This window comes from Myotis yumanensis, unplaced genomic scaffold, assembly GCF_028538775.1.
Source record: "Myotis yumanensis isolate MYYU_CA2020_CCGP unplaced genomic scaffold, mMyoYum1.0.hap1 SCAF_7, whole genome shotgun sequence".
NCBI classification, from domain to species: Eukaryota; Metazoa; Chordata; class Mammalia; order Chiroptera; family Vespertilionidae; genus Myotis; species Myotis yumanensis.
Genome location: NW_027223758.1, coordinates 41,045,363 through 41,064,591, shown reverse-complemented (window position 1 = coordinate 41,064,591; position 19,229 = coordinate 41,045,363). Strand labels below are relative to the sequence as shown.

The window sequence follows — 19,229 nt, the reverse complement described above, 5'->3', positions numbered from 1 at the left end:
AGCAGTACCTTAAAGAATTCTGAACAGGAAAGGTCTTCTGGCGAGTTTCTATGATTGGATTTGTTAAACTGTTTATTTCTTTGACAAAACAGAGTAAGTCCATTTTACTTATGCAGTCACTTCACAAGTACCCACTCTGTGGTCTGGCTGCAGCGAGCCTGTCTCTGCAGGGTTCCAGAGCCCACCACACCCCTCGACTACTCTTCCCATTAGGGGGCTGTCAGGACCAAGGATGGTGAGATATGCATCACTTGTCTAACCCGCCAAATTCTCAATGGATTGAAGAAGGGGATCCATTACAGTTGGTTTTTTTAAAAATATATTTTATTGATTTTTCACAGAGAGGAAGGGAGAGAGATAGAGAGTTAGAAACATCGATGAGATAGAAACATCGATCAGCTGCCTCCTGCACATCTCCCACTGGGGATGTGCCTGCAACCCAGGTACATACCCTTGGCCGGAATCGAACCCGGGACCTTTCAGTCCGCAGGCTGACGCTCTATCCACTGAGCCAAACCGGTTTTGGCCATTACAGTTTTTAAGACTATTCTAGTCTTGACCTGATCCTACAGGAGAGTCCTGAATTCCTCCAAAATTGGGGAGGGGTGTGCAGAGTACGATTCATGTGTGCTGAGTCCTCTGGAAAAGGTATCTGTCTCCAGGCTGCTTCACTGGTAACATGTCACTTGGGCAGCGTTTCTTAGGCAACAGCCTGGCAACAACAGCCTTTTGTTATATTTAAGTTAGAACAAAGGTTCTTCTGGACTCAGTCTACCACAAGGAAACTAAGTCAGAGAGAACATTACCACTCATGCATATGAAAGAACAATCAAGTGGAATTGAGTAATGCTGCAAATACATATTTCTTGTTGGGGCCGGGGTGGTCTTCATCCAGAAATTTTAAAGTCCTTGATCCCCACATTTTCATTATTGCCTGCGTGCACCCCTCAGAGATGCCATAGCCGCAATCAAGGAGGAACTTTGAAAAGGAGGAGGCTCTTTATTGAACACGTTCATACATCCGCACCAGAACTCAGGCCTCTCTACTGTGCATGCGTTTGACAGATCTGGAGAAATGCAGGTGGCTCTGGCGAAGGCAGGAGCTCAAGGAGAGCTGTGCTAGTTTTGGGGATGTGAGCAGTAGAGGGTGTGGAAATATTTTCCAAAAGTGCTCCATTCTAGTGGAAGGCACCAGTTCAAGAGGACAAAATGGAAAGATCTCTCGTTCTGGATGGTGAAGGACACTGGTGAAGGGCATTTGTGAGTCAGGACTTCCCACCCAGTGTTTTGCACACTTTAAATAGTCAATGGATATTTCCTGAATAACACTTGACTACCTAACAGGGTAATTACTTTCCTTCTTAAAAAAAACAAAAAAACAAACAAACAAACAAACAAACAAACAAACAACTTGCTAGAGGCCCCTGTGTGTTTGTAGGAGATTGGAAACACTTCTTAGGCTAGACAGGGAGCAGCGTTTCTGCAAGAAAAAAACACCGCGCATGTTGCGAGTGCATTGTATGAGAGTTGAAAAAACAGGTCTCTTGTTGCCTGGCTCTGCCACTCACTGTGTGACCTTGGACAAGTTACTTAACTTGCATAATGCCTCAGTTTCCTCATCTGAAAATGAGAACAATAGTAGCTATCTATGTTGCTGGGAGGATAAAATGAGCTAATACATGTAGAGTACTTAGAACAGTGCCTGGCACATAATAAGCACTTACTATGGTAAGCACATGTAAACTTTAGTAACTATCATAGTATCCTCATCACCATCATTATCATTTGTACCTCTGGATATATACTTTAGAAGGAATAAATAAAATGTAGTTAATTGGCTATTTCCCTAGGGCAAATAAGTGCTAGCTGATAACATGCTAATAAATGAAGAAAATGAATGCCCCAAAATATTTTAAACTTGCTTATTTCTTAAATATTTGTGATTTGCATATATAACCTGGTAACAATTGCAAATTATTTTAGTTTTAGCTTAATGTTGCTAATGCAAAAAAAAAATGGATTTTGGTTTGGAACTCTATATCATTTCAAAGAGTCTAAAAAATAAATATTCTTCCTGTTATACAGTGAAATGAAATACTCCTGGAAGCTTTGGAGTTTCATTTTTTTTTTTTTAATATGAAGAAGTTTAATACTGAAAGACAGCTATCTTTGGGGAATTTTTAGGAGTAGGAAAATGGTTTTAGTCGGGTTTCTACTCACATGAGTACAAGAATAACAACTAAAATTATTTATTATAAAAAAGTGTGCTACAAAATGGTAACTAACTTAAGAATTTTACTGGAAGTTAGGACAGAAGCTGTTTCATATCCCATTACTGTTATTACCACCTGGGATAAGAACAAACCGCAGGTTAGGAAAAATTTTTTAAGAAGTGAGCTCATGCACTGTCCTAATGTAGACAGTATTCATTTCCTTACTGGATTCTAAGTGCCCATTTAGGGTGAACCGAGCTGATTCAGCTTTTCACTTAAAAAGCAGAATCAATCAGTCTGTCTACAGAATAACAAAGTTTAAGAAAAGATGAACTATCTCTGGCCCTGCCCACTGTGGCTCAGTTGGTTGAGCATCCTCCCATGCACCAAAGGTCGCCGGTTGCATTCCCAGTCAGAGCACATGCCCAGATTGTGGGTTCGATCCCTGGTTGCGGTGCGTAAGGGAGGCAATGAGTCAATGTTTCTCTTTCTCTGTCTTCCTTCCTCTCTCTTTCTAAAGTTAACAAAATATATTTTTTAAAAATTATCTCTGAAAATACAGACTTTTAACTCTCCTGCCTAGACTAATTTTTTTCCATTTAGTTCAAAAGTTTAAATATTTATTTTATCTTGAATTTTTTCTATCTTATTTGAAGCTTTACTATTTCCACAATGATTACTTTTTATTATTTTTTCATTTGAATTATCTACTGTATATTTATTATCAAAGGAATATACATACTCATTGTTAAAGAGAAACCCAGACAATATAGAAAAATGAACACTTAAGAAAGTAACTCTTTACTACTAATCCCCTCCACTACCCCTGATAACCATGAGAAACACTTTGAGATATTTCTTACCAGATTTTTTTCCTCTTTGTATGTATACATGTACATGCATAAATGATTTAACTTTCTCTTCTAAAACTTTGCTAGTTTCTCTTTAAATTTCTCTCTTACAGTCAGTAGAAATGGATTAACATCAATCTTTTTACAGTTCTAGTATCTCTTAATGTAACCAACTATGGGTAAGCAATAATTATATTTACTCACACAAGTAAATAAAAGTGCTTTAATGTGAAGTACATTTTCTTTGTAAAATTGTATTAAGAAGTTCCCAACAAAGGTCAATGGAGAAATAATCCATTAAGTCCAGCAAGCCATATAAAACACTTTACAGTTCAAGGTCACTACCACTGAAATTCAGTAGATTTCCCATTTTCCCACCGAAAATTCACTGATTTATCCATTTATAGTACATTAGAGAAATTTATATTCTAAGTCCTTTAAGTTCCTCCTTACTACTACTACTATTATTACTACTACTACTGTACTGTTTTATTTATTTCTACTAAGAAGCCCAAGTACTTGAGCCATTAAATATATGGCTTAGGTCTATGAATAGATTATTTGAGAATTTCTTCAATCTTGGCAGTGAAATATGCAGTGTAACACATAATTTTTACAAAGCCATCCTTGATTCAACTGTCCGATTCACAATTGCATTTAATATAGTATTTCATTCAATGACAGCCAATTGTGCATATGGAAATAGCTCAGATTTTGGGGTCAGAAGGATTTGTCTGCCTGATAAATATCTACTCACTTTTTAGTCTCGTTTTTTTTTTTTTTTTTTTTTTTGGCACAACTGCCAACCCCCACCTCTGTGTCTGTTTGGTCACATCACCTAGGATTCTCCTATGTCTAGGACACCCTTTTATCATAGCATCTTGGCATTTCTCTGATTTATCCCCCTATCTCTGCCAAGCCTACTTTAAGCCCTTTAGGGGCAGAAAATGCTACAAAATCACACATGGGCAAAAGACCCACTTGAAGTGCTGGATACCCCAGTGGAATGAACACAACAGTATGAAAAGTTTATTACGACTGAAGATTCCACACTGCAACTAACCTTTAAAATCAACCACGCGTTGAGTTTTGGTGAATTACCAAGTAAGATGAAAAATTATCTAAAAGGCAATTGAAAGATTCCTCCTTTTTCAATTATATATCTATGTGAGACCAGATTTTCACCCTACAATTAAATATCAAACAACACATGGCAACAGATTAAAGACAGATGCAGATATGAAAATCCACCTGTCTTCTATTAAGCCAGACATTAAAGAAATCTGCAAAAATGTTAAACAATGCTATTTTTCTTAGTATTTTCTTTTGTTTTGGCAAGTAGTTATTTTTCATAAAAACATGTTTTTGTGTCAATATGAACTGAGTTTATTGTTATTTGAAATGAATCAATAAATATTTTTTAAACTTCTCAGGCTTAATTTCTAATACATTATAAGTCTCTAGATAACAACCTTTATAAACTAAAACTCTTTAGGATTTTAAATTTTTAATGGGTTCTGAGACCCACAATACTGAAGACTGAAAAGCACTTGGCAATCAAAAAATTGTAACCAGAGGGAGAGAGAGGTACTAGCAAAATAGCAGGGACCAACAGCAGATTACAGCAGATTGATAGGGCACAGAGGTGACAAAATGGCCAGAGTGCAGACTCCTTTTCCTGAAGGAGGGGATATGAGAGACTGGACAGCAGAGACAGGAGATGCAAGGAAAGTAAGGGTTTTAAACAAGAGATAACAGCATGCTTTCAGGCTGAGGAAGAGATGCCATTGAGAGCAGTTCAGTATAAAAGGGAGAGGAGCATTTTCTGAAGAGCAAAGTCCAAGAGGAGGTGGGAGAGATGGAGTGAAGGATGCAGCCAGGAACAGGCCTGGGCCTGGGCCACACCCTGTCCTCTGATGAGATGGCACACCTCGTGTGTGTCCCTGACAAGTGCCTGCCAGTGCAGCGGGTGCACACCCACCCTGTGGAACCCAGACCCGGGTGAGATCTGTTCAGCAAAGCTGGCCTTCACTTTTGACTGTCAGCACAAAAATGTTCTAAATTTATCTGTTTGCAAAATGAAGGACAGGAGTAGGTAATTCATAACATAAGGTCCTTTTCAGATTTGAAATTCTACAACTTATAATTCTATAAAAACCATGCAGCAAGGTCACAGCTTAAGTGAAATAACTGGTGCCATTTATTACGAAGAAATTAAGGACTAAACACGTGAAGCGGCATGGCTGGTCTCATTACTCACCACAGTTATTGAGTGCCTCTATTGAGTGTTCATATTTTCTAAACTAAAAATTGGGACAGAGCCCAACAAAGGATTTCTTTGGAATCTGTAGATTTATTTGACAAGTCTTTAGAAGGCATAAAAGTTAAATTACTCTTGGTTATATATCAAATAAATTGCCTTAACCTAAAAGAATAAAATGCATGAAATAAGGATCTATCTGGGAATTCTCAGGATAGAGCTTTTGGCCAGATGAGGCTCTCTACTAGTTGCTACAGGCACTGCAAGAAAAATGAATGCAAAAACCCCCTTCTTCAAGTCACTTATAATCTGCATAACAGAGGAGTTATAAGTGACTAAAAATTACATTTAGAGGCATATCTAACTTGTGCTATGAAAAAATCCTGAAATGTCTTTATCTCCAAGTACAAATTTTCCCATCAACTTACAATTTCATTAAAGAATCCCTAATCCTTTATTTGTTATGCATTATTTTACTTCTAGTCCCTCAGAACATAATAAAATAGCCTTAAAGTTTAAAATTACATTATGATCACATTATATTTCTAGAGGTACTTTATCTTCCTTTCTAATTGAGGAGCTTTGACAGTTAGTAGCTTATAAGAGCTTAACTTTTTCTCTTCTGAGATTAGTAAAGAGTAGTTTTGTAAAAATCTACAGTAATCAAAGGGGGAATGCAAATTGACTGTCCCTCTGCTATGCCCACCAGCCAATCAGGGTGAGTATGCAAATTAACCCAACAAAGATGACAGTTAATTTGCATACACAGGCGAAGACTGAAGACTGAAGAGACTTGGCTTCTCCGCTGCGGCCAGACCAAAGGCCTGGGTCCCGGGTGCCAGAGGAAAACCGGTGCCAGCAGCCAGGGGAAGGAAGGCCTATTGCGCGAATCTTCATGCAATGGGCCTTTAGTATATAATAAACCCTTAAAGCATTCATCTTCGAACAAGGTCTATCACATGTATGTGTTCTATACTGCTTTTCTCTTAGTTCAGCAACATCTGTGCATTTCTGCATTTTCATGTCTTTTGCATCAAATACCTCAGTGTAACGTGAGTCAGAGTTTACATGGTGACTGAAAGAGAAATAATTCATCAAACTGCGTCAAGCATGACAGGCTCAGTGTTGGCTGGGCTACTATGAGGGGCTTCACAAGAATATTCAAGTTCAGTAACAGAGCAACTAAGAACGAAATCTTAACACTGAATTCTGAGGAAACTTCAGTGATGTTGACCTTCCCGAGACTTGAAAGAGGGTTAATTCTATGTTCTTAGTGCCCAGGGTATTTTTAACTGAGGTTGATGCATTATTTATTCCCCAGGCAATTAAATGTAAATTACTCAGAACCCCCTAAGAATAATAGATGTCCAGTGCTGGATGGTGCCTTTTTGAAGATCATCTGAGAGACTGAGAAAGGCAAAGCAAAGTCCAGTGAGATGGGAGAAAATCTAAGACATTCATTTCTTAAATGTTACTTTATTGTACTTCTTACTCTGCTTATTGATAAACATAAAATTAATTCAATGTTGCAACGATCTTGTTGCTAATAGATTGTGTTCTAAAAATATGCTATTTAATTCTTATATAATCATATAGCCTTATTGGTATAGTGATGAAAAATCTGGCAGAACTGTTTTTGTGTAACTGTGTTTTGAAGGATGTGGGTGCTGTGTTTTCTCAAGGGCATTAAAATCTAAGTAATTTTCTTGTATTATTAATGGACGCCACTATATTATTAATAATAGCCATAAGAACTAAAATGTGAATTATTAGAAAATATTTAAATCTATGCCTATTGCCCTGGCTGGTTTGGCTCACTGGATAGAGCATGGCCTACGGACTGAAGGGTCCTGTGTTCGGTTCCCATCAAGGGCACATGCAGGAGGCAAACAATCAATGAATTTCTCTTACATAGATATTTCTCTCTGTTTTTCCCTCTCTCTTCCACTCTCTCTAAAAAATCAATGGAAAAATATCCTTGGGTGAAGATTAAAAAAAATAAATACATAAATAAATAAATCTATAACTATAAAACTTACACAGCAGTTAAAATTTTTATATCTGGTTTTTATATCTTTTTCTAACTATATTATAGAAAAATTCTACAGGTACATAAACTACTCCAGGAAGATCGAGGATATTTCAGTTAATAAAAAGAACCTTTTTGTTTTATTTTTAGGAAATAATAATAATTCATATTATGTGTATAAGTACTATTTTTGTTTCCATGGCTTATGAAATAAAATTTAAAATGTGTATATATTTCACATAAATAATATATGTACACACAAACATATATATACTCATACTACATAAAGGAATTAGGGACACTTATAGACATAAAATAGCAAAAAGAAAAGACAGGCCTAAGATATGAAGATGAGGTGAAGAGAATGGGGGGGGGGGGGGGCGGGGAGTAAGTCATAATTTACTAAAATTAGGCAGGAATTTGGGCTTGAGCTGCCTATGGCCAAAGCAAAATTCTTTAATTTAACAATACTGGTAATGTGGACAACAAAACCAGACTCACATACTAGTTCCTTGGACAAAACAAACAAAAAATGCCCAACACTGTGATTTAAAAGAAATGCCTTGACTGAGTCTTCATAGAAGGGACCTTAAACAATGTACGACAGAAACATGACCCACAATAAACGCACTCGCCATCTCCTTCTGACACCCTTGGGAGGCTCTGCAAACTGCTGGCATGATGCTCAGAGGGACGTGGGAGCACCACTCTGAAGGAGACTAGAAATGGGGCCCAAACATGCAGCTCTCTGATGCTTGTGTTTAATCTCGGGATGTACACTAGAACATGGAGAGGAATAAATGGACCGTGTGTCCACTTAACTAGCTCTAAGTCAGCGGTTCACAACCTGTGGGTCGCAACCCCTTTGGGGGTCGAACGACCCTTTCACAGGGGTTGCCTAAGACCATCGGAAAACACATATATATTGTTTTTGTGATTAATCACTATGCTTTAATTATGTTCAATTTGTAACAATGAAAATAAATCCTGCATATCAGATATTTACATTATGATTCATAACAGTAGCAAAATTACAGTTATGAAGTAGCAACGAAAATAATTTTATGGTTGGGAGTCACCACAACATGAGGAACTGTATTAAAGGGTCACGGCATTAGGAAGGTTGAGAACCACTGCTCTAAGTGTTCTCTCTTTTTTTTTTTTTACTGAGTTTTAGGTAAGAGCCAATTGATGAACAGTTTGAAGGTATAATCCTTGGCCGGCCTTCCATGATGCTAAGGGCAAGTCTTTAAAACTAAGGGTGGCATTGTAAAACTTTTGAGGTCCCATCTAACAATCCATAATATATTGTCTCTTCCTACTCTCATTTGGCATAAGCTACAACCTTACATTGTTAATAATCTTTCTATGTTTATGGGTTGACTCTTAAATAAGTAGGCCTATGTGGCTTATACACTCACAGCAAAAATAATATTTGACATAATTCATAAGAGATAGTCAACAACTGTTTTTTTATAAATCTGGTGTTTCATAAAGTTATGTCTTATAAATTGTTCTGGGAAAAGAATTACACATTTTTGCTTAAACTTTGCTGACTTCCCTTTGCTTATAGAATAATAGCCTAATTCCTTCATTTGAAATTCAAAGTACTATACTAGACTTCCATCCTCAGCCTACATTCTAGCCAAGACGACACAGCACTTATCAAACTCACTGTATACTTTTGTGCCCTCACCATCTGCTGGTCTGGTTCTCTGTGCGACTCGAGATGCACGTGCCCATTCATTCTGCAAAGCCCACCACCCCCAACAGCCCCTCGGTGAAGTGTTCCCCAAACTCACCACCTCGTCTATCACCACCACCCAACCCCCTGAGAACAAACCTTTCTCTTCACCTGGCAGTCCCTTTTAGCAAATCATTGTCACAAATACTATTATTGGTCTGCCTTCTCCTTTGTGAATCTTCCTAAGATTCCCATATCCAGAGTTCAGCACTCCATTTATTGTCCAACCCTGTCCCTGGTATGTAATTCTACTCCAGCACATGAACCCCTGGCATTATTTATCTTTATAATTACATGAGATCCTGTGCTTCTTCAGGATATCATCTCATTCATCACTGTATCCCCAGAGCCTAGCTAGTACTTGATACACAGTAGGTGTTCAATAAATGTTATTAAATGAATAAACAAAAAAAAAATTGCTTCCTGTCAATCAGAAAAACACTGGTACTAAGCATTCAGTTTAGACACCTGCTTCCTTAGCATTGAAGCAGGATCCTTACTCTCTGGTGATTAATAGGAATCAAACGTGGATGTGCAGCAAACGAAGGTGACCCAAGGAACTGAGGACACTGCTTGGGGAGGAGGCTGCCCTTCGGCAAAGGGAAGACTTGGGCCCTGTAAGCACCACGGATTCCTCACCTTAACTCCCGGAGGCTTGTTCACACAGCAGTGACTGGTGCTGTAAGGAACGCTTTGCTAGTATTCAGTAAGATCAGTCCTAGGGAAAACGCTTCCTCACCTCCACTAGGTGACAAATGACCATTTTCACTTAGACTTTTCCTTAAAGAACAATAGACTGGGACTATAACAGCTAAATTAATTCTTAATATCAACTATCTGCATGAAAGAATCCAGTATGCACACTTTTTAACAAAGAGAACATAAACCAGAATTAATGTGGCATGATGTTAAAAAATTACAGTATTCTATTATGCCTAATGTATATCACAAGAAAATATGCATCTGTACACATGTATAATGCAACATAGTCTTTTCTTATGTGTCTTCATATTTTAACTTCCTGGATGGTGTAAATCAGAAAGAGACTAAAATATAAAACCTATTGTAAAAATGTAAAATACATGAGCATGCTTATAGAGTGCAGTAATTAATTCATCAAATGCTTGCCATAATACTCGGGAATACAGAAAACGTAAAGAGGCATAGTGTAATGTCACTGCTCTCAGGAAATGTAGAGCCTAAAACAAAGCATTCCACCACAAGGTACTCATAGAACTGAGCAAAAATAACTAAAATCACTGAATTTGTCTTAAAAAGAAAAATGTTATGTAACTATAACCAACTGGTTGCTCTTTTAAAAGGAAAATAAATATAATGTTACTACATTTTGAAATTTAAAAAATCTTCATTTCATAACAATTATATGCTATACACATAAAATTCTTAAGGTTATAGTTACTGTATTCAGTGCTGTTTATAAAAGTTTTAACTGCTCTTAGCTTCTTTTCTTGCTTTCTCATAGGCAAAACACATACAATATGTAGATGCTGGCCTTAAGTTAAAAATAAAATTTACCAACAAAAATGTGGCATAAAGGGCCCTAACTGGTTTGGCTCAGTGGATAGAGCTTCGGCTTGCGGACTGAAAGGTCCCAGGTTTGATTCCAGTCAAGGGCATGTACCTTGGTTGTGGGCACATCCCCAGTAGGGAGTGTGCAGGAGGCAGCTGATGGATGTTTCTTTCTCATCGATGTTTCTAACTCTCTAACCCTCCCCCTTCCTCTCTGTAAAAAATCAATAAAATATATATATTTTAAAAATGTGGCATAAAGGGTTCTATGGACTGCCAAGTATATTTTCCCTCTCATGTGAGAAGCTTCCTCAACTCTCCTTTTTTTCATGTAAATGTTCATTTGAGTACCAATGTAAGAATACAGGCATATTCAATAGATGGTATTGTATTCATTTTTTAAGTTTTGAGAAAACTTTTTCATGTTGTGTTTTTATTATAGACCACCTAAATTGTTTTAGAAAGCAAGCAGATATTAATTAATGATTGGATTTCTAACTGAGCAAGACTACTAACCATGTTCAAGATTTCTTAACAATTATTTGGTACTGACATTATTTTGCGTGCTATCGAAGGCTTCTTTACCTGCAGATGGCTGGGAAACACTCCTGAAGACCTTTCTTTTTCACTAGAGATCCTTCGAGGCAGTACATAATGATGTCCATCACCTTTATAGGAAGGATACAAATCTAAAATTAATTTCAAATTCTTAATTTTCCAAATTTAAATTATTAACTTAGGCCTCACTTGCCCATGGAAATTCTAGGCAGTTTAATTTTAATATTTACTTAAAAAATAAAGTATATTTACTTTATACTGCAGGCTACCTTTTACCTGCGAAAAACATTTATAAGACAATGCAATAAAATAAAGAAACCACTTATTTCCTTTAAAAGCTGTTCATATTTATATGCAGTATAGTGACTTTTATTCAAGCATACTGTATGTGTTTTGTTTTATTTATAATGGAAGATGCCAAAGAGAACATGACCTTTACAAATTACTCTAACGTAGACCAATTAATTCCAGGTGAATGATACATGAACACAGCAATCGCTTTGATTTTTGAGGAAATTTAAATAAGGTCTCTTTTAGAGATGTATATTACTCCACTGGAATATTTCATTCAGGCTGTTGATGTGTCATTTAAAACAGGGTATTCTTACCTCCACAAGAAGATCCACAACATCTGTGGGCATCTTTTCAATGAGAATTTCAATGACTCTCAGAATTTCCCCTTTAGCTCGTGCGAGAGCGGTCGTGTGTATATTCTGCTGCGACTGGGTGTTCGCGGCCAGAGCAGTGTGTCTGTGGACCTGTGGAGACATTCCGTGCTATACAGATGTGGTGGACCCTTGATAGAGTTTCACACTTCTAGCCACTGGAAATTATTATTACAGTAGATGAGTAAAAAATCAACAAGAACAAACCTCCTGGGGTGAGACAGGAAATACTTCTGATTGCAAAAGAAGGTATTTAGTAGAATAAAAACCCAGTTAAGTCTTCTCTAATTAAATTCTCTAAGTTCCTGGATACATAAGACTTTAATACAATATTACCATGACATTTCTCAAGGTAAGACAGACTGAAGGTTTGTGAGGTTGGTATATATGGCACTGAGGTGGAGAGCAGTTAAGGGCTTCAGCAAATGTAAGACATGATACTTGCTCTCAAGTAATCACAGTAAGTGATGTTTATATGGCACTTACTAGGTCTCAGGTACCATGCTGGGTGCTTTACAATCAAGTTGGTAAATTAAAATAAACATGCCTTAAAAAATAAAGAGCACTGTAAGTAATGTAAGTTTAGTGTGATTTTCCCCATACAAATTGTAAGTCTTACATGGTTCAGAGGAGAGAGAGCATCGGTGGGCCCTGGACTGGCCAGCGGAGAGTGGGGATGGAGATGGCGTAGGGGACTCAATCACAGAGAGAAATACTTCGGTATTTTACTCAAAAACTCGAAGTGAAGTGGAAAACTTGTTTTTAAAAGGTAATAAATGTGGACTATTACATTAAAATATTTAAAAATTACCTTCTAACCAAGTGCTGGAATAGAATAAATTCAAAGCATGGCTCTTCTAACAGTTCATTTAAAAATACTCATATATGTATACGGAGCAAATTAAGTAAAACACACAATTAATATAAATGCTTTTTTACTTCCTTTAAAGAGACCATTTAATGCCTGGTGTTTATAGCACCTGCACATGTGGTCAGACTGAGGTAAGGCTTATGCAGCATATTCAATATTACTATCTGTGCATATCCCACTGATGAGAAAAACTCGTAAAAAAATTCACTAAGTCTGTTCATTTATACATACATATACTTTGTACAAATATATCACATCTATAAAAGATATAAACGCATACATACATATATGATATATGTATATTTTAAAGACATCTGTCACTTTAACACTGTGCACTATTAAAAAAACACACACCTTTAAGTCTTCAAATTTATTTTAGCTATGAATTCAAAGTCCTACTGCTTCTTATAAACCCATACAGCCTGCTGTTAGGACCTCCCTTCCTCCCTTCTAGCTGCCTTCATGTCACAAATATTTGCTGCATGCCTATTCTGGATGGCCCTGGGGCAGGCACAGGCCCAATAGGTTCCAGGTTATCAGAGCGGACTCAGAAGTGTTTATTTAATATTTTAAAAACTCATCACAGCTACAGGAAAAACAACTCAGACAGGGCCCATACCCCACAAACACGGAGTCTGCACGTTCCTCAGGCTGAAACGGAATAGACCTTTAAGACACTTAGGAGCCATCATCCTTTCCTGTCCTCCCACTACTGAGGACTATGGGAAGATCCTATAATTGGTCCATTGTTTCTTACTACTTCCTCAGTTAGATGTGGGCAATTAGTTGGAACACTAAGAATGTGGGAATCAATTGGTATTCAAGTCTTTATTTGTGACATGTAATAGGAAAAACAATTAGCAAGTTTATGGCTTACATTTTTGTTTACAGTTGGAGAGCCAATGTGAAATAAGAAGTCTGGTTTTGATTACAGGTAGATACACTTGAAAAATGTAAAGACCTTTTATATACAGGGTGGGCAAAAGTAAGTTTACAGTTGTTCATATGGAAAATAATGCGATCATTAATAAATAATAATTTAAGAATAAACGATGTGTTCCATGTACTTCCAACTGTAACACTTTTGTCCCGCCCTGTATTTTATTTTGAATAAGCCTGCTCTATCAGATTGAAGAATTATTGTTAAATATTTCCAAGTGAATGAACTTCTAGAACAGAAATGAATAGAAAAGCAGAGAGTAATGACTGGGCCACTGTGGAATTTGGTGTGGCCACAGGTACAGATGCATTCATTGCAGGGCAAAATTATTAACTTGCAGTGTTCTAGAACAAACTGGCAGGATGATTTGTGGATACGGACCCTCAGCTCACAATGCCAAATAATCCCTCTAAATGCGAGGACAGAGCCCTGAAGTTCCACTCACCTCTTTGGCTATAGTGGTGAGGAAGGCGGGTGGTCTGGCAGTGGCAATGAGGGAGAGGGCATGCCTGGCCGAGCGGGCGGAGTCAGCTGCTGGGCTCAGAGGCAGCCCCATTGTGATGCTAAACAGGGAGCAGAAAAAAAAGGAAAAAAGAAAAGAAGCATTAGAAATATAGACTGAAAAGATTAGACACAGCTTATAATGTCAGTTCAAGGTCAATGGGAGCACTCAGACAGTTAGAACATAATGGACTTGCAACAATGAGCAGTGATTAGGAGTCAGGGTGTTCTGGCATCAAATACAAAATCGAATAATTAACCATGAAGATTGAAAACAGTATGTGCATCTGTCCAAAGTGTTACAAACCCCTTGTTAACAAATTATCAAGAACTAGTTCTGAATACATATCACAAAGCTCAGAATAAGGCAAGAACAAACATTTTGCAGAAATTTTCCATTTCTTTCCTTAAAAAAGTTAAAGATAATTTTGTTTATGAGGCCACATTAAAAGGCTACATTTAAGGTCACAGATCTGAAAGGTAGTAAAATTCACTCCTGTCCATGAAATTGGACTGAGAATGACAAGATTATTTTTAGCTTGTATATTATTTGTAGTTTAAAATATCCTTAGTACTGCTGGTTTAATCCCACACTTAATACCTTTAGAACCAATCTACCACTAATTAGCATGCTTTGCTAATAGTTAATTCATATTAATAAAAATATTATAGTAACTGATACTTAGTCTGGCATTGTCCAGGCTATACACAAGAATGTGCACATGATAAAATAAACCTTTCGGAACTGTGAGAATGTCCTGATAGAAGAGTGATGTTATTTCTATTCTTTTGCCATCCCTAAAATATACAAATGATATCACTGTTTCAAAGCTTCTTTTATACAGAGTACTATGGAAAGTATAGACTTTTAATTAAAATGTAGCATGTGATCCACACATTAACTGTATACAAGGTGTATTTTGTTATTCAATAAGAGACCCAATAATAGTTTGTCTCTCTAGTTAAATACTTTTTATATTAAACTAGAGGTCTGGTGCATGAAATTCATGCGCAGGGCAGAGGGGCAGGGGGTGGTCCCTCAGCCTGGCCTGCAACCTCTCACAATCCGGGACCCCTCAGGGAATGTCCAACTGCTAGTTTAGGCCTGATTCCAAATTCGCCTGCCTGCCTGATCACCCCTAACCACTCGCTTGTCTGCCTGATCACCCCTAACCACTCTGCCTGCCTGCCTAATAGCCCCTAACCACCTCTGCCTCGGCCCCCGCTATGGGGGCTTCGTCAAGAAGGACATCTGGAAGGACATCCGGAAGGTCGTTTGGCTGTCTGGTCTAATTAGCATATTACGCTTTTATTATTATAGGTATCCACATGAAATTATAAGAAGATCTGACCTGCTCTAATTAAAGAAGTCTGTGTGATGCATGTGTAAACAGGATACGTTGACTAAAAATTCTCAAAAAGTCTATCGGTATTTCTGTAATTGCTCTGAGAATTATTTTGAGTTTTAGTTGAAAATAAAGAGGCATTATGTAGGCATTCCCGTTCTTGTTAAAAGAAAGTAAATTGATTATAGAAAATTCTGCTTATAATTTCTTTGTGACTGTTATGCCGCTTAAATCTTGGAGAGTATAACTGTCAAATCAGGAACTCACAGGAGAGAGGATGGAGAACCTTCCTTTGATGTTTACCACTAAAAAGAAAGATGTGAGCTGAAAGGAAAACACACATATTGAACAATCAACAGAAGGAATGCACTGGGGGGCACGCCCCCTGGAAAACCTTGATGCCAGCAGTCTCTGTAGGGGCTGGAAAGATAGATGCTCAGCAGGAGAGGAAGGTGGGGCAGCTTAGCGAGTCCCTCTCTGAATTAAACTCTGATATTGAGAATTCAGCCAAAGAAACGTTTACTTTATGAGTAGTGCTGGGGCTAGATTGTTTAATAATTATAAAGTTTAGATCATATTTTAAGTCATGTTTTAAGACATTCAAATGCTCATTAAACTGTTCAAATCCTCTATGTGTCCTTTTTTCATCAATGCGAATGAATAGGTGTTGATAATATTGACAGGCTGAGACAAACAAAGATGGAATGTTAATTGAATAATCTGAACAAACCTAAATCACGTTTCATAAGATCAATAAAAATTATAGAATATTGGAGTTGGAAACGATCCCTTAGCAGCATCCCTGCTGAGCAGTGAGCCACGGAAAAGGGGAGTCTGTCTCCCAGGCAGCCCAGCCCACATCTGGAAGATGGATACAGAGGAAAGAAGCTGGGCCCAGAACCCAAGGTCTAGGTTTGAAGCCAGGCTTCTGATGCTATTATTACACGTCGTCTTGTGTCTGCCCCCAAACAGCCCTACAAAGTGAGGGATGTCAGTATGTCATGGAGAAATCAGGTCCAGAGAAGTTCTGTGAAGAGCCAAGGTGGTAGTGAATGTCTTTCAGGAGAGCTGACCTTTGGAGAAGTAAAGGGGGGGAGGGGCTTATTATATTAGAGTTCACTGAATCGATGATTGGTAACATGACTCACTCAGTGGCTTTGGGTGAACGGCAACTGCACCCCCGAGAGAGGTCTCTGGTGGTGTGCGGCAACACTTGCACTGCAGCTGTTTATTCAGTATCAACGGTGGTTTGAATAAAGATACGGGGTGCAAGGTTATCAACTGGTGTGCATGTAAAGTTGTCAGTGAGAACAACTGTATTAAATACCAGGATTGGGATTTAAAACGTCCTCAGGAAGATCAAGTTCAACTACATGAAGTCCTAAATGTGGGTGCACATGACCGGCTTTACAGGTGGGGGAGAGGTGCCCCTGCTCCACCGAGCTTAGGCAACAGACCTCGGGCTGAATTTGAACCTGGGTATCTATGTTAGTGAGGGGGCTGCCTACAGAACCAGGTTGTATCAAGGAAAATACAGTGATAGAGAAGGTGGTACTCCTGCTGAACTTCATGGCTCTGGGTGCCCATCTGCCCTCCTCATGGCTGTACTGCTCCCTTAGGTGCTAAGAGATGGGGTTTGGTTCTGCAGGACAGAGTTCTAGTCACATAAACAGGATCCCAGCAAACTCACCACCCGCATCTAAGTCCTCTCTTTCACACCTTCTCCTCCTTTTATGGAGAAGGAACATTTAGTGGAAGCACAGAAGGGTCTGGGGTGGAGGGGAGAGAGAAAGAATGAGAATGAATGAATAAGCATATGTGTGTGTAAACCTAAGGGTGGGGGTGATCAGCTGATAGACTTTCAAGGCTCATGATACAGTGACAAGTGGATATTTCCCCTGCCTTAGTGCTGTGCCCTGTGACCACCTTAGTCTGAATAAGCAGTGTCTGTAAAACGGGGATACAAGGTTGAGAAGATGTAATGAGCTCCAAGATGCAAAAACACCGAGCCCTCATCTGACCTATATTACACAGACAGCAGATGTTTCTTCTGACCAAGGTGCCTCCACAACCAGAAACAAAGCAAAAAGAAAATGAGATCAATGAACAGCAGACCATGGGCTTCAAGTTAAAGGCGTAGTCACACAACAAAACTTCCTCCATCTCAGCAAATGATCTTCTGAATTTGGAGATCTAGGAGGAGAAGTGGTCAAGTTTGGTGATGAGTGGTGGGGTCCAGAAGAGAAGCTATACAAAAATGGGGGACCTAGCCAGTTTGGCTATGTGGATAGAGTGTCAGCCTGCAGACTGAAGGGTCCTGGGTTTGATTCCAGTCAAGGGTACATGCCCGGGTTGTGGGCTCGATCCCCAGTAAAAGGGTGCAGGAAGCAGCCGATCAATGATTCTCTCTCATTATTAATGTTTCTCTCTCTCTCTCTCCTCTCCCTTCCTTTCTGAAATCAATAAAAATCCTAGATAATAAAAGGCTAATATGCAAATCGACTGAACAGCAGATGACCTGTCGCTATGATGCGCATTGACCACCAAGGGGCAGACGCTCAATGCAGGAGCTGCCCCCTGGTGGTCAGTGCACTCCCACAGCGGGAGTGCTGCTCAGCCAGAAGCCGGGCTCACAGCTGGCTAAGGCAGTGGTGGTGGTGGGAGCCTCTCCCACCTCCGCAGCAGTGCTAAGGATGTCTGACTTAAGCCCGAGGAGCAGGCCTAACAGGGCAGTCAGAAATCCCGCAAGGGCTCCTGGACTGCAAGAGGGTACAGGCCGGGTTGAGGGACCACCCCCCCCCTCCCCCACCCCCGTGCACGAATCTCATGCAACAGGCCTCTAGTACATTTAAAAAAAAAAAAAAGAAAGAAAAATGGGAAGGAGGCCAACCAGTGACCTAAAACTATAAGCATTGCCCACTGAGTTCAGTGGAAGCTGGAACAGTTGAATATAGAGGCATCAATGTGTGCACCTGAGCGATTCCCACCATCAGCAACTGGCAGCTGGGGCACAGGCTTGCACAATGTGGACAGATCTGTGTTCTAGGTCAGAGCTCTGCAGGGACCTTTAGAGAGAGCATCCACAGTGCAAAAGCAGGAGGGTAGTGAGTGTGATAACAGAGAGGAGTTGCCCAGGCATGGGGAAGAAGACAACCCTCGTCTCTGTCACTGTGGTCCCCATCAATGTGCCACTACCAGGGCAACCTTCCAAAAGCACCAACTTTATTCCACAGTTAACCTGCTTAAAAGCTTCCAGTGGCTCCCACTGCCTCTAAGATAAATCTTAAACTCCTTGGCCTGAGACCCCAGGCCCTCCATAATCTAGTTTCACTAATTCATCACTCAGTCTTTTCAACACTAGTGCTCCTGAGGCAGGCTAATTTCAAGGTCGGTCCCTAAAATTCTGTTCCCATTTCTATTGTAGTGTTTTGCCAGTGCTTTTCCCCTTCTCCCTTCCCTCCCCTTTGTTCAGTTCTCCTGGAGGCCCACATGGTATTCTGCAATTGCTACAGTACTCAATTACCTTCTGGTGAAATATAAACCACCAACAACAACACCTGTTTATTCTGGGCCCTTAGCCCTGACGCCCATCCTGCCAGGCATTATAAATCAGTTTTGTACTGTGAACTGTGGACCCATTGGGACCATACCCTCTAATCCTGTGTCTCCCCCCAGCGTGCCTAGTACAGGCCCTGGACGACGTGGCAGCTCAATAGTTCTG

At 39.2% G+C, this 19,229-nt stretch overlaps 1 protein-coding gene across 4 annotated transcripts in view; it reads right to left on the bottom strand.

Annotated features, from left to right (window-relative positions):
- WDR7 (WD repeat domain 7) overlaps window positions 1-19,229 on the bottom strand; it is a 287,515-nt gene that overhangs the window by 57,673 nt on the left and 210,613 nt on the right. For all 4 annotated transcript variants that reach the window (XM_070420352.1, XM_070420351.1, XM_070420354.1 and 1 more), the window contains 3 exons: window positions 14,107-14,224; window positions 11,794-11,943; window positions 11,213-11,295 (listed from right to left, as the gene is read on the bottom strand). In XM_070420352.1, coding sequence (XP_070276453.1) covers window positions 11,213-11,295; window positions 11,794-11,943; window positions 14,107-14,224 — 351 coding nt within the window. The remainder of the gene's footprint in view (window positions 1-11,212; window positions 11,296-11,793; window positions 11,944-14,106; window positions 14,225-19,229) is intronic.